This window comes from Buceros rhinoceros, unplaced genomic scaffold (assembly GCF_000710305.1).
Source record: "Buceros rhinoceros silvestris isolate BGI_N320 unplaced genomic scaffold, ASM71030v1 scaffold20162, whole genome shotgun sequence".
Lineage (NCBI taxonomy): Eukaryota > Metazoa > Chordata > Aves > Bucerotiformes > Bucerotidae > Buceros > Buceros rhinoceros.
The window spans coordinates 80445-95657 of record NW_010397443.1 but is presented as its reverse complement, the minus strand read 5'-3'; the positions used below and the strand labels follow the sequence as shown (position 1 = coordinate 95657).

The 15213-nt window shown below is 42.5% G+C and overlaps 1 protein-coding gene across 1 annotated transcript in view; it reads left to right on the top strand.

Annotated features, from left to right (window-relative positions):
• The window catches only part of GUCY1A2 (guanylate cyclase 1, soluble, alpha 2), a 117973-nt gene that overhangs the window by 42198 nt on the left and 60562 nt on the right, over nucleotides 1-15213 (top strand). The window contains exon 3 of the mRNA XM_010146270.1: nucleotides 12876-13361. Within this exon, the coding sequence (XP_010144572.1) occupies nucleotides 12876-13361 (486 nt within the window). The remainder of the gene's footprint in view (nucleotides 1-12875; nucleotides 13362-15213) is intronic.

Genomic DNA, 15213 nt, shown 5'->3' with positions numbered 1-15213 from the left:
CGGTTCACCACTTTTTTAGGGTGATCACTTCCCTTGACCTTCTTCACTCTAACAGCTGGGCCTCCCATTTGCATCCACAGTCACACTTGCCCCATCCTACCAACCTGCCTCCAGGGTTTGGTGGCCCCTAGGTGGATGCTGAGCAGCTAAGACCTTAAGGACAAGGTTGTATTTCTCTTCTTGCCAGCCTGAGTCATTGAAGCAACTCGCTTTCTTCAATTTGTGCTGGATAATCAAGGCAATGTTTTGTGTTTAAAATACCACCTTCCACCTGATTATTTTAATTTCCTTTGTTGTCATTTCAAGGAAAAATTAATTAATTGCAGTGAAGAAAATGGAAGCTGAACAGATATTTCAATGCATACAGAAACGTGAATATTCGCATCTGGCTTTTCCCTCGCACTCTATATAATGTTGTATTTATAATTAAGTTAAAGGCATTTAAATGTTTTTGTTTGCTTTTTATGTCTTGATGGGTTGTAAAATAAATACATTGTGGAATTTGTTAAAAACGACACCCTTAACCTGGGACTGCTAAACCAGGCCAGTGCATTCTTCCCAAACTGAGATCTTTAACATGACCTGTAAGAGACTGCCCATGACTTTACTGGCTTGTGTCAGATATGGTAGCTAATAGGAAGTTGTAGATGAAAGGTCTCCTAGTGCTGGAATATGTTGTGTTGAACACAGTGAAAGAAATTCAGCCTGGTTAGTAAAAATATGGAATATTTAATTTTAAAAGCCTGGTACAATTCCCACTAAAACCAGCTGGATATATTTACAGTGACGTCAGTGCGAGGTAGAATGACTCTTTCTAATTATATCTAACTGAGGAATGATTGGATTGGGAAAAGAAGATATTTCTTCCCCTGGTGTTCTGAAAACTTATACTGCACCAAGAGATCAGAATTGATTAATCTTGGTATCAAATACTAACAACAGAGTTTTTTATCAAAGCTGCAAAACTAGTTGATATATGGGGTAATAAAGAGGAAAACAAAGTAAAAATACCAACAGAGGCCTCCACTGCTGATCAGCTTCCTTAGTGTGGTGCTGGCAGGAATTTGCAGCAGATTTATGTACTCAAGATGAAATAGGGAGAGTCGGAACTTCTGTGTCCTGAAGGACAAAAACCTCTGCAAGCTGGTTAGTACATGGGCTAAGAGATCTGTTAATCAGAGGAATTTTAAGATACCTGGGTTGGTGATAAAATGTCGCATCTCCTGATGGATGCTGTGTATATCTGCTCTGCACAGATCAAAGGGGAAGGCTGCTTCTGCGGCTCTTTGCCTGCTGTCCTCATGAATAAACATATATTCTCATTTAACCATTTCTTTGCATTTCGATAAAAACATTTTCCACAAAACCCCAAACTAACTCTGATCTGAGAGAGAATAATATTTAGCAAGAGATATCACAGAATAACTACGAGTGCTTTCTGCTAGCAGCTCACCTCAAGCAGCTGGGATGGATCATGTTCAAATGAGAAGCTTGTGCTAGAAGCCGAATACTGCTAGTGGAAGGGTTAGGTGCAAGACTGATCTGTGCACCTGCACAAACCTCGTGGCGAAAACACTAGGAACTAACCCAAAAAGCAACAACACTGTGGAAAACAGGCATCTTTCCACTGCCTTCAGTGTAATGGCACATTCCTCCATAACCTTGCTTGGTTGACATTAATGGAAATAAATAAAAATACCCGTCTTTAACAAACTAACAAATAATACTCATTAGTTATAAAGGTTTTTACAGGCATGAGATAAGTAGAGATTTAATCATGTATCATAATGATGGTGATAATAGGGTTGAGTGTTTATGGATAAGAATCAGGAGGAAGGCCAACAAGGCAGGTTTCGTGGTGGGAGTTTGTTACAGACCACCCAACCAGGATGAGGAGGTATGTGAAATATTCTATAAGCATCTGTGAGGAGTCCCACAATCACTAACCCTTGTTCTTGTGGAGGATTTCAACTTAACAGATGTCTGCTGGAAATGCAATACAGCAAAGGGGTAACAGCCCAGGAGGTTTCTGGAGTGTGTGGAAGAACTTCCTGACACAGCTGGTGAGTGAGCCAACTAGGGAAGGTTTCCTTCTAGACCTGTTCACAAACAGAGAAGGACTTGTGGGTGATGTGAAGGTAGGAGGCTGTCTTGGCCATAGTAATCATGAGATGGTAGAGTTTTCAATTCTTGAGCAAGTAGGGAGGGGGTGTCTGTAGAACTGCCACCTTGGAGTTCTGGAGGGCAGACGTTGATCTGTTTAGGAGACTGGTTGTCAGAATCCCTTGGGACGCAGCCCTGAAGGACAATGGAGTCCAAGAAGGCTGGACATCCTTCGCGAAGGAAATCTTTATGGTGCAGGAGCAGGCTGTCCCCATTGTGCCAAAGACGAGAGGGACAGGAAACCGGTCTCGCTAAACAGAGAGGTTTGGCTGGGTTCAGGAAGAAAAGGAAAGTCTATGTGCTAGGGAAGAAGGGACAGGCCACTCAGGAAAACTGCAAGGATTTTGTGAGGCTCTGCAGGGAGAAGATTAGGAAGCGTAAAGCCCAGCTAGAACTTAATCTGGCCACTGCCATAAAAGACAGTAAAAAATGTTTCTATAAATACATCGACAGCAAAAGGAGGGCTAAGGAAAATCTCCATCCTCTGCTGGATGTGGGAGAAACATAGTGACCAAGGATGAGGAGAAGGCTGAAGAACTGAATGCCTTCTTTGCCTCGGTCTTTAATAGCACAATGAGTTGCTCTCTGAATGCGCAGCCCCTGGAGCTGGAAGAGGGAGACAAGGGGCAGAATGAAGGTTCCATAATCCATGAGGAAATGGTGGGTGACCTGTTACACCACCTGTTTTACCATTCAAGCAGGCAAAGGCACTTAATGATGATACGTTATTTTCTATTCAGAAGTGATGTTTTCTGTTTGTAATTTGGCATGTTCAGGGCTGTCTGTATGAAGGCTGATGTGGTAAGGACCAGCCTGGGCACCATTAAAGCCAGTGGCGAGCCGAAGACTCACCATCATGTGTGTTGAGCTTGCCCCCACAAACACCCATCTGGGTGGGTGGCTGTGGTACAGACCCTTACATCTGCTTTTGGGACAGGAGCTGTGGGCTCTTCACATTCTCTCACAGAATCGCAGAATGGTTTGGAAGGAACCTCTGGAGAGCATCTAGTGCAACCTCGCTGCTAGAGCAGGTTCTCTCCAGAAATCAAGAACTGAAGCCACAGTTTCATTTTTTTCACAGATTTTTTTCTTCCCTCTGCCCCCACGCCACTTAAAGCAAAAAATATTGCTTTAAAGGTCATAACTTTGCTACAGGCTTGACAGGATTTTCCTTTGACTTGGTACATTTTAAGAGTCGTGCACAGAAGAAACCTTCGGGAGTCGAGGAATAACTATTATAAATGATATTATAAATGATAATGCCTATGGATGTTCCTAAAATATAAGCAGTGCAGAAAATGACAGGAAAAGTATTGTATTAGGGACTATACCTATTAATTTGGCATAATTATTTCAGGTAACTTAATTGTAACGAGCATGATTTTTCCTCTGTGAAGTTGGCAAACCGAATGCTCGTTTGTGTCACCCTCCACCTCACTGCCTTGTCACTCGAATGGAGGTTTGTCTGAAGAACCAGCTCTTCAGAAAGGCTTAATGACTTTCTCAAATGTTACATTCTTGTTTTCTAATTATCCATCCTTTTTTAAAATGGAAAGAAAAATGCATCAAAAATAGTTTTGGAGTTTTTTTTAACAGGGAAGATGTAAATAAGAAGTACTGTTTCACATACATTCGCTGGAAACATGGCCTGATTCTCTTCTTTTGTAAACACAGAGAGAATATTTAATATGGCAAGTTGCTCTTACATTTTGATTTGTTTTAATCAAACTGTGGTGGGGCCGTAAGTACAAAAAAATGCATTTTGCTTTCGTTGAAATGAAAAAATTAATAGAAGTGTGTGGCTTGGGGATCTCTTGTTCTAGCATGTTTTTTGCTACCACTGTTCTCATTCTTCCTGTCAAGCAGCAGGGCTTCTGGTTTTCAGGAGTTTTTGGGTTATGTCAAGAAAATAAATCTCACTGAGAAGTTGCTCGAGACTCCTGCCGGTGCTGTGTACTGGTCTGGAAGCAGAACTCCTGCTTTCTCAACCCACCACCCGTGATGAGACAGGCCAGCTCCACCCGATGGCCAGAAACAACCTAATGAGAGCATGAGAGAGGAAGAGCTTTGGCTAAACAAATGGATATTTTCCCCAAAATTGTTCTCACTGCTCTGCTGCTGACCAGTAGGAACAGATTTTTTAACTCGATGCTGTAAATTTGTAACTGGGTTGTTGGAGGGAGGTGAATAGTGGAATATCTGCATAGGGTGTCTTTTGGTGAAGCAGCAGAGATATGTGTTATTGATGCTGAAAAAAATCTACGATGGTGATTGGAGTGTGTGCAACCTGAAAGCAGTCGTAAGGGATCAGAGAGATTTTACAGTGAAAGGAAAAAAATAGAACCATAGAATATCTCAAGCTGAAAGACCCATAAGGATCATCGAGTCCAATTCTTTGCTTCTCGCAGGACTACTAAAACTAAACCATATGGGTAAAACCATTGTCCAGACACTCCTTGAACTCTGGCAGGCACTTTAGCTGAAATCTTTTCTGGGATGCTGTCAGGGTACAGCAGGGGCCAGGATTCCCTGGGTGCCAGGAGCCATGGAGGTCCCCAGCCAGGACCCATCCCAACCACCCAAGCCAGCGGGGCTTGTGGCAGGGCTGTGAGGTCTGGAGATCGGTCCTACCGCTGCACTGCAACCCCCAGGGGCTGCCATGGGGTCCTGGACCATGGGCAGGGTGAGGGGAGCCCCAGGGCACTGGGCAGGGATAGTCAGGCCAGTCAGGCCAGTGTTGCCTTCAGGACCCTGACAGATAATTTTTAAGTATACGAAGGGATTTATTAATGAAAAAAAAATCCAATCAAATCTCAGTGCGTTGACTTTAAAAAAGGATTTTGAAATGGTCATGGAAACAAGGGTGAGTTTATTCCTCTTGTTTTAGCAACTGTCTTTTGTTCCTCTGTGCCATGCAGCCTGGCACCAGCACCTTGTGAGACCACGTTGAGTTCACCCACTCCTCTGTCTGGGAGCATCTCTGAGGGGAACTGACTCAGGCATGCACAGGGTTGAGTTATGGTCTGTGCTACCTTGTGAAGAAAGGGGCTCCTTCAAAGGAATCATCGTCTCATAACTTTTATGCCTCAGGGCTAGATTTATCTTGGACTTACCCAAGAAGCAGTCTGGAGTACCATCTTAAAACCACTTCTGTGTCTTGAAGAAAGGAGAAATTGTAAATCATGATCTTCTCAGGTGTAATCTACTATTTCCTTTTGTTTATCTCATTGCCTTGACAGTCTGATGTGCAAGGGATAAAGCCACCTCCTTCACCTCTTCCCCTTTCACATTTACTTACAGATGGCTCCATGCTGTGATTTGCGATGCGTACCTGTGCTTCCTGTGGAGGAGGTCCTATCTAACCCTAATTTGTTTTCTTTTACTCTGCCACACCTCTTTGGATATCAGGAAATTGCTTTGGAGGTCCAAGTTTACAACAGAAGGGTTTTGATGGTTCTCTCATAATCACCGGCTCGCTTTTATGTTACAGAAATGAGGATGTGTGAGTGAATGTACACCGCGCTATCCACACTTGCGCTACAGAGTTTTGGATTTCCTAAAGGTGTATTCTCTGCAATATTCACGCTATCATTCTATGTTCATGAGGGATCTACAACATACAGAAAATGTTAAATTTGGCCACTTTGGTCTGGAGTCTGTGGCACATTATGTAACACCCCAGGCTCTTCTATAAATAACCAGAAATTTGCAACAGTCAATTTGATGCTGTGTGGAATAATGTTCTTTTGACAATGCATTGAGCTGGAAATCCGAACTTGGAAGTAAAAGCTGAGAGTTATACTTGAGCAAGAACCCAGGCACGTCCTGAGTTGTGCTGAGAAAATGCTGACTAGTTATTCAATTGCATTAGGCATCTATTCAAAAAATACTTTTTAATTTCTGTGGAGATGATACATGTTTCTCTTAGCTTTTTCAGTTAAATGTAGGTGTAATGGAAGTTGGTGTTTTGTTATGATTTTTATATTGAATTTTATTTTTTTTTCCTACAGATGAGATAGCAAATTGGGGCTTTATTTGATAATTGTTTGCAAGACTATTTCTCCACAGTTTGGCTGGCTGTGGTTCTCATGTACCCCACTCTACAAGCAGAACTGAAGTGCTGGAGAGATTGTAATGAATGTTGCTTTTCTCTGTGTAAGGTCAGAATTGTGTTCTGCCTGTGTTGGTGGTCAGCCAACCACAGAGCAGAGTTAACTTTACGGGAATATTAAGTTTTTGTTTAACTAATTGAATTGAGATTTAGAGCATTTAAAATAGAAATCTGTTTGACCGATAGAGAACTTGTATTTCCCTTGATGTACTTCTATAATGGCATTTAGTTGTCCTTAAACACAAAGGAATATCTTTACTGCTATGAAGTAAGTTTGTTCTGATGGGGGGTAGAGTCATCTGTGTCCAAACCTTGTGCTCGCTTTACAGCAGAGAAATGTAGATATTTCTACACAGGGAACATGATTCATTGGACCCTGACTTAGATGTCTTACTTAGATCACATGAATTTTATTCTAGAAGCACCTCTTTCTGTCGTTGCCTGTAAAAAGATGAGTAACTAGTTTAGTTGTAAACTGAGTGAAGGAAAGAATTCCACACTCTCCACCCTTGCACTATGTTAATTATACCATAAATGAGTTGCGTAGTTTTCGTTTGAAGCCCAGATGATACCCTCCAACCTCTCTCCTTCCTGTTTCCAGCTGGATTTCTGTTTAGTTGCTGGTTCAGCCCTCTGCTTCCCAGCAAGCCTGATCACCTTTGGCAGGTCTCACAAACCTCTAGTAATGGAGAATACAGCTCCTCACCACTTGATGTTTCTATTCTTGGTGTCCCCATGGATAGAAGAATATCCCACATAAAACTATTTTTTTACAATTTGAGGCTTTTACTTCTTGTTCATTTCACAGTCACAGAGGTTGGAAGGGACCTCAGCAGGTCATCCAGCTGAACTCCCCGATCAAGCAGGGCAACCGACAGTGACTGTCCCAGGACCATGTCCAGATGGCTTTGAATATCTCCAAGGATGGAGATGTCACAATCTTCCTGGGCAATGCGTGCCTGTGCTTGGTCACCCTCACAGTAGAAAAAACAAGAGTTCCGTGATGTTCAGAGGGAACCTCCTCTGTGTCAGTTTGTGCTCATTGCCTCTTGTCTTGTCTCTGGACACCACTGAAAGGACCCTCACTCTGTCATCTTTGCACCTTCCCTTCAGCTATTGGATATGATGTATTCATGGATAAGATGCCTCCGAGCCTTTCTTTTCCAGTCCCAACCCTTTCAGTCTTTCCTCACAGGAAAGATGCCCCAGTCCCTTAATCATCTTTGTTGTCCTTTGCTGGATACTCTCCAGTATGTCTGTATGTCCTCTTGTAGTGAGGAGCCCATCAGTGGACACTGTAGTCCAGGTGTGGCCTCACCAGTGCTGAATAAAGGGGAAGGATCATCTCCCGTGACCTGCTGCAGCACTTCTCCTAACGGAGCCCAGGCTGTTAGCTGTTGACACAGAGGTCCATTGCTGGCTCTTATCCAACTTGGTGTCCACCAGGACCCCCAGGTCCTTCTCTGCAAAGCTTTTCCCACTGGATTGCTAGAACAGTCTGACCTCTTTGCACCAGCTCTTTGTGGATTTGAAGAGCTTCGTATCCCCACGCTGAGATTTTTCTTCTTTGGGATAAACCATACAATTTTTTCAAATTTTTTTTTGTAAGTCGTATTTTCTAGACCTTTCATCACATGCATTGCTCTTCGCCAGACTCTCCAATGAATCCACCTGTTTGTTTTGCCCAACAGGAACAGGGCCTGAACACGGCTGGTCAGAGCTTAAGGGTTACTTACTGTGTTTTGCAAGCTGTATTCTTTATGGACTCTTGTGTAGGGTTTTCTTTCTTAACGACAGCATGACCTGTTGGCTTACATTCATCTGCTTCACTCTGGGCCATCTTCTTAGGAACTGTTAGTCTGTCTGTATTTTTCCCATTTATTTATTTCTGCCTAAGTATATTTGTTGCCCTTGTTTTGAGTTCTGGTTTTAGCCCATTTCTCCAATTTAAGAAATTTTTTTTAATTCCAGTGTCGTCCGCCATACTCATAGCCCTTCTAGATGTGTCACCTGGAAACATAATAAGCAGTTATTACATTTCTTTCTGGAAGTGTCCTGTTGCCTTATCCAGTGCTCAGAACAGCCCTTAAGCCCCTAACCACTTGCTGTAAATGGCCCTGAGACATTGCCATGTATCCTACAGGACAGTCAGAGAAGCGAATCCAGCTGGATTTTGGGTGTTTCGTTTTTTTTTCCTGAGCTGAAGTTATTTTCCTGATGGTGTCCAGGCTGATTTTTCAGAAGCTGTTATTCTCCCAATCTTCCCAGTCCTCTAAGCAATTATGGGCCTGTTAAAGAAGCAGCTTTGTGTATTCTCATTGAATTTGTTCACTGTATGAAGTCAAGCATGCACGTGAAACTGCTTACGAAAGTGTGGCCTAACACTGTACATTTCCTAACCTAGTCTCAATAAAAAACCCCTAAAAAAAGGCGGCTATAATCACAGTTCGGGAGGGATTATGTACTGATCAAAGTCAGAGCAGCAGCTTTATTAAAATGAAGCATTGCAGAGGCTGCACAATAAGAGTCTTGGCCCAGTGATGAAAAAAAATATTCTTAAACCCCAATTCGTTCTCGGAAATACCATCTCATATTTCCTAGTATTTTGCAGAAGGTGTGCACAGCTTCTCTCAGTTGCTATTCCAAAGTGCCTGTGTTTGTACAGAGAAGCGTTGTCTTCCACCAGTGCAGCTTTTCCCTATGCCTTTCCTTAAGGACTAGGCGGTGGAGTTGGCGTTTGATTCGTAAGCTTTTGATCCACACTTGATCCTAGGGTGGCATTCACCCAGAGCATGCGAAGCGTTGGGTGTTGGGTACCTGATGAAGTAGCTCTTGGTGTACAGCACAGTAGGAGTGTCCCACGTTCCCAAACAGCAGCTTTAAAGTCTGTCAGGGTTCCCTGGGTGGGTCTTTGGGGAGGGAGGCTGAGGGAGTTCCTGAGAAGCATGGCCTCTTCTGTTTGCTCCCCTTTCTTTGCAGTAGGTTTGCAGCGAAAGTAAAATTCAGCGATAGGTTTTTTTTTTATTTTCATCCTAGGGTAATTTAGGCTACAACATCACTTCATAGCACTGTAATCACATAAAATGTGATGTGTAAATTGCTCATTTCAAAATGTTCTCTCGTACCGCTGTAGATTAGGAGAATGTCCTCTGAAAACAGTGGAATTACTCTCATTTCATTTGGTGAGAATATAATTAAAGAGACAGGAAAGGTATGAAATGTAGCGGTAATGAAATACAACTAATGGCAGAAACGTTTCAATCTTTCCCTGCTTACAAGAAAGACAGATGATGTAATCCTGATTGCCTGTAGGCTTACAGTCCAGCTCTGGAGAGACGCCCAGAAGTGTGATTTGCTATGCAAACTTCAGGCAAATCTGATGTCCCATTTCATTCAGTTGTATTTTAAGATTCAGAGAAGGATCTAAGAGGCAAGAGAGTCCGAAGAAAAGAGATGGGTGTTATGCTGGATCACAGTCACAGGCTGAAGTCCCCTAGAAAGAGTCTGAAGCATCTCAGTAACTTCTTTGGAAAGGAAAGGGCTTTGCACAAACTAAGAAGAGCGATGCAGTTTCGGCTCTTCTCTACTGTTGTGCGTTACAAGACCTGAGTGTTTCTCCCCAGGCAAGCTGGGGCAGCTTTGCTTCTGCTGTCAAGTTCCCTAATTTGGCGACTTGAAGAGATTAGGAGGCAATTTTCTGAAAACACCTTCCATCATCAAGCCAGAGCAGGAACTCAGCATCACTAACATGAAAGGAGTGCTGGGAACCGTCAACAATTCCAGTTAAGCAGAGGAAGTTATAATAATATTCAAAGAATAAAGCTGAAATAACGCTGAACCTTTGACATGTTTAGGAAGCTAAACATGTGTAGTGTAGCGAAAATATCTTTGCAAAAGTTTCTAAAAATGCTCCAGAAACTCTCAACCTTGTTGAAGCTCACTTCACTGAGCAGAGCAGGTTATTAGTAGTAAGGCAGTTTACAGGGTTGTCTGTGTCTTCTGTTGCTTCTCACACGTCTCGAAGTGAATTAGAGGGTGGTCGGTATCATCGTTCCTGCTGTGCTGAAAGGACAACTAAGTGCTCAGTTGATAATTTGCCTGGGGTTACCCAGAAGCAGAGCAGAGAGCTCCAGAGTGCCTGTCTAGTGCATTATTCACTCCATCAATGTTTTCTGAGAAGAATCCACCCGGGGAAGGTTGGCACGATACATTCACATGGACAGAGACCTCCTCAAATTGACAAAGGCAAAGCAGGAGCGCAGAGGGATGCATTAATTTTCTTCTCATCTCACAGCAGGCTAACAGAAGAAGCGGGGCTCCAAGCCAGGAGCCGTGTCTCGCCTTGCTGGCGAGCAGCCCCCCTCCAGGCCAGGCCGGCTCAGCCAGGGTCTGTGGCCACACGCTCTCCTCCTGAGCTGATACCCTATTTTCACCTGGAGGTGGAAGAGCGAAGCGATAGTATGAGATGCATTTATTTTGCACTCCAGTGAAGTTCTAGGAAGAAAAAAACCTCTCTGGCAAAGGGGAACAAAATAAGAGGAGAATTTAGAAATGCCATATCATGTATTTCACGTGGCAGTTTGTACTTCAGTGTTCAAACGACTTCATATGTGCCCTTTGAAAGCGTGAGGCTGAATGTGTGAAAAAAGCACCTATTTCTCTTATGTTTTGAGCAGGGAGCCATATGTTTTAAAAATTAAAAAGAACAATTAGTCCTGGAGCATTTAATCTACCTGTCCAGGTAGCTGATTGGCATTCTTACAGAGATGGATGTCCCAGAACGAAGCTGAGGACACAAGGCTTAGAAATGTAAATAGTAGTAGGTGTGTGGGAACATAAATTAGGAAGCTTGTCAATTCTAATTACTTTCATTTACGTTCATTCTCTGAATGCCCAGGCTGACAACAGAAGTTACATATGTTTGTTCGCCAGCAGGGTGGGGTAGGGAGGCAGAGGGGCATGGGGACAGGGTAGGCTCAGTCCCCGTGTTGACAGTAGGATCTGCAAGGACAGTGTATTATATGATGCCAGAAATCCCTCATAGAAACAAGAGCTTCCCAACATCTACCCCAAACATGGCAAGTACCATGTCGGGGTAGCTGTCAGCCCAGCAGGAGTTTCCAGGCCTCTGGACACTTAAATCGCATCATCGTTACAGCCACCTCGGAATTCTCTGATTGAGGGTTTCCTATTTTGTTTGGAAGAATTATGGATAGAAGACAGATTAAATGATGCGGTGAATCATGTGAGAGTGAGGAGATGCCTACACAATGAAAGAAAGGGTGGCTGGAGGAGACCTTTTGATTTCACTAGATTGTGTGGAACAGAAAAATAGAGATTTAAGACATTATGGTGCCTAACACTGTGCTTAGATGGACAAGGTTTGTGTGCTCTGACTATTTTGTCGTGAAAATCCTTGGGGTAAGGACTGTTGGTTTTTTTAGATCACCTAGCACGGTATTGTCCTGCTCTTTGTGCGGTCTTGGAATTAAAACTTTAATGATGGTTGTTTTTCATGGTAGAGGCTATGGCAGGCTCTGTTTACACAGAGATCCAGTTTATTTGATTATTTTCTCCGTAAACAAAACACATTGATCTTTGGTTTATGTTTGGGTTTGGTTTTTATATACTATATTCAGGTAAAAAATGTCTGTTTACAGTATTTAACGGTTAGTTTTGAGTGACCTAAGTAAGTTAATAAAAATCAGAATGTAGGTAGCCCCAAATGTCAAGTACATCATTACACCTGGTTTTCAGTGTGCGTTTCAGTCAGGTAGTTTTGTGCTTGACTACCATGATGGAGCAAGAGTTAACTAACCGGGGCGTCATTGGTATCAACCACTAGGCAGCACTCAAAACATCTAGCCATTTCACAGGGAAATGCATAATCTATAAACCGGTGTGACGAACCACCTGCTGCTCCTTTCCTACTATTCCCTCTTCTATTCTGCAAATACAAATTACGTGGATCGGTATCACCAAGAAATCTGCAGACTCTAACAGAATGTCAGCCTTCAACTCTGCTGTGTGCACGAGACGGTAAACTGGAAACAGGGCACTGGTACATTTTTCCATGCCATTCATTGTTTTATGGAGTCCTTTCTCACATCGCATTTGGCTTAGTAGCTGTTTTGCTGTAAAAGAACAGAAACTACTTCACCATTTCACTAACTGCTTTCAGATAGCTGTTGTTTCTCTTTAATTTTGTGCTCTTCATAATTTATAGCTAAGTAACAGAGGAAGAGCTACTCTGGAATTTGCTTTTAAGGCCAGGTACATTCCAGAGGCACAATTTAGAAGTATTATTTACACACCATGTTGAGAAATACTTGTTATTGTGGTTGCTTTCTCATTTGATTGGATGAAATTAAATGCACCAGCTGATTGCGGAATGCTTTTGTGTCAGTATAGGCCATTTTCTGACTCACCTTGGTGAGGAGACTACAAGAGTCTCATTACTTGAACGGGTGAGTGTAAGAGGCTTCTGCATAAAAGACTGCGGTTTATGTTTATAATTTTAGCTGAAGACGAAAGATGGGGGAAGTAGAATGGGGGTCCATGTCTATCAGCTAATTTTTCCTTTTCTAAACTCTATTTGTAGGTGATGGAAATTAAAGGACAAATGATTCATGTGCCAGAATCAAATTCAGTTTTGTTTCTGGGTTCTCCCTGTGTGGACAAGCTGGATGAACTGATGGGCCGAGGCCTTCATCTTTCAGACATACCTATCCATGATGCTACTCGTGATGTCATATTGGTCGGGGAGCAAGCAAAGGCCCAGGATGGCTTGAAAAAGCGAATGGATAAGCTGAAGGCAACGCTGGAATGCACACACCAAGCCCTGGAAGAGGAGAAAAAGAAAACAGTAGATCTCCTTATTTCTATTTTCCCTGAAGAAGTGGCTCAGCAGTTGTGGCAGGGGCAGCAGGTTCAGGCCAGGAAGTTTGACGATGTCACCATGCTCTTCTCGGACATTGTTGGCTTCACCGCCATCTGTGCGCAGTGTACGCCCATGCAGGTCATCAGCATGCTGAATGAACTTTACACGCGGTTTGACCATCAGTGTGGATTCCTGGACATCTACAAGGTAATAGCTCAAGTCCTAAGTTAGCAAAATCTAATTCTACCTAAGGCAGCAAAAAACTCCCAGTAGTCATCTTCCTAAATTACAGACCTTCCCTATAAAATGGAAAGGCAAGATTTTTTTTTCACGTAAAAAAAAGAAATCTGAAATAGGCCCCTTAAAAATCAAATTCTTCCATGCTGAGCTGTCATCACGGTTCCCCCGTGGGAATATATGTGTCATATTCCCGTTTTCCTGTAGGAATGTACACCTGTATTATAGCCTGGTTTCCTGGTGATGGTGACACATCAGGCAGTGTCCTAAGGATGATGAAGTGCACAGTGATGATCCTAGCCCAAGCTGCAGCTCCTGTAAGGCACTCAAATACTTCCTGTTTCAGCTGAAACTTGAACAGTTTAGGCACTTAACCTTTCTCCTGAAAGAATTCAAATTTTCCATAAAAAGCAGAGCAATCGCTAAAAAAAATTTGTTATAAAAGACTTAAACTTCCACTGAAAACCAGGAAGAGGACAGCAGATGTCCGTTCTTAGTAAACGGGATGAGTAAATGTCTCCTTCACTGCTCTACTGGAAAGGAGATATCACGTGTCACATGTTACAGAATTCATTGCCTTCATTTCTCTTTAGTCGCTTTGGTGTCCAGTATGGATTTGAGAGGAAAAAGAGGGGAGGTAGAATTCGATAAATGCTTCTAGGTTATTATCTGTTTAATTATCCTGTGAAATCTACAGAGTGTATGTTTTGTATATGGAATATCTTTAATTTTGTGAGAGCAGTAGCAGAGCAGATTTCTTTTTATAACTGAATGCATCAAAGAAAAAAATGTAGTTGTAAAATTGTGTATTGACTTCATTTTCTATCTGAGGATTGCAAACTAAATCACTGATTTTCAAACTTTCAGATAGTATTTGTTCGTAGACTGTAGAGAAAAAGTCTTCACAAGAGTGCTGTCCCTTTCATTTTTAGCCTCTAATACACTTCAAAAGGCATCTAGAAATATTTATTACCCACCTAAATAAAAATTGTGGCTAAAAATTTACAGTACATACCACAGATGAAACTGAACGTGGCGTAGATATGTTGGTAGGACACTATACCCAAGTAAAAGATCCCTCTGTAAATAGGTTTTGTGCTCCTGGGCTATGGGATTGTATTACTAATGCTCAGAAGCCAAGGGCCTCCTTGGGAGAGGACTGCAGTGGAAGGTGCCAACCCTCGTTTGAGAAGTGTTACGGTGATATAGTGGGAAAAGATTGGAAGTTTGATCTCTGTTTCTGTTAATCTGATGTTGCTGCCCTGGATCTCGAGCCAGCTCTCAGAACAGGACTTAAAACTTCTGGCCCGCAGTCAAGAGGGATATCTAGTGACCCTGCCTCCCATGTTTGATCTAGTATATGGGTGTAGATACTGTTTTCCCAGATGGTAAATTCTAGTTAGCTGGTTTGAGGCATGCAGGACATTCTTTACCGAAAACCCTAGTTGCATGGGAGTAGGAAATAAAGTATGTGAAACTCTGTCCCCTATTTGGAAGGAAGGCTGGCTGAGTTCTGTGAGAACACTAAGAAGGATTATTTATACATAGGTCATGAATATTATATCATTTAGACCGTGGCTTCCTGCTTTTCATCTTGCTTCGTGCTACTTCAGATAGAAAGATGTTACTGTTTGGAAATACTGTCCTGACCAGGGAAATAAGATGGTGACTGCTGAGATAGGCAAGGAAAGATGGAGGTATTCAGAAGAGGAATAAATGCTCCAAAAAGTTAAAACCCCCATGTAATTCTATAAGCAGAGGTATAAAAACACCCTGGTTTTCTGTGGAAGGGTGTCTTGCACCTCTAACACTCTTTCTCCAC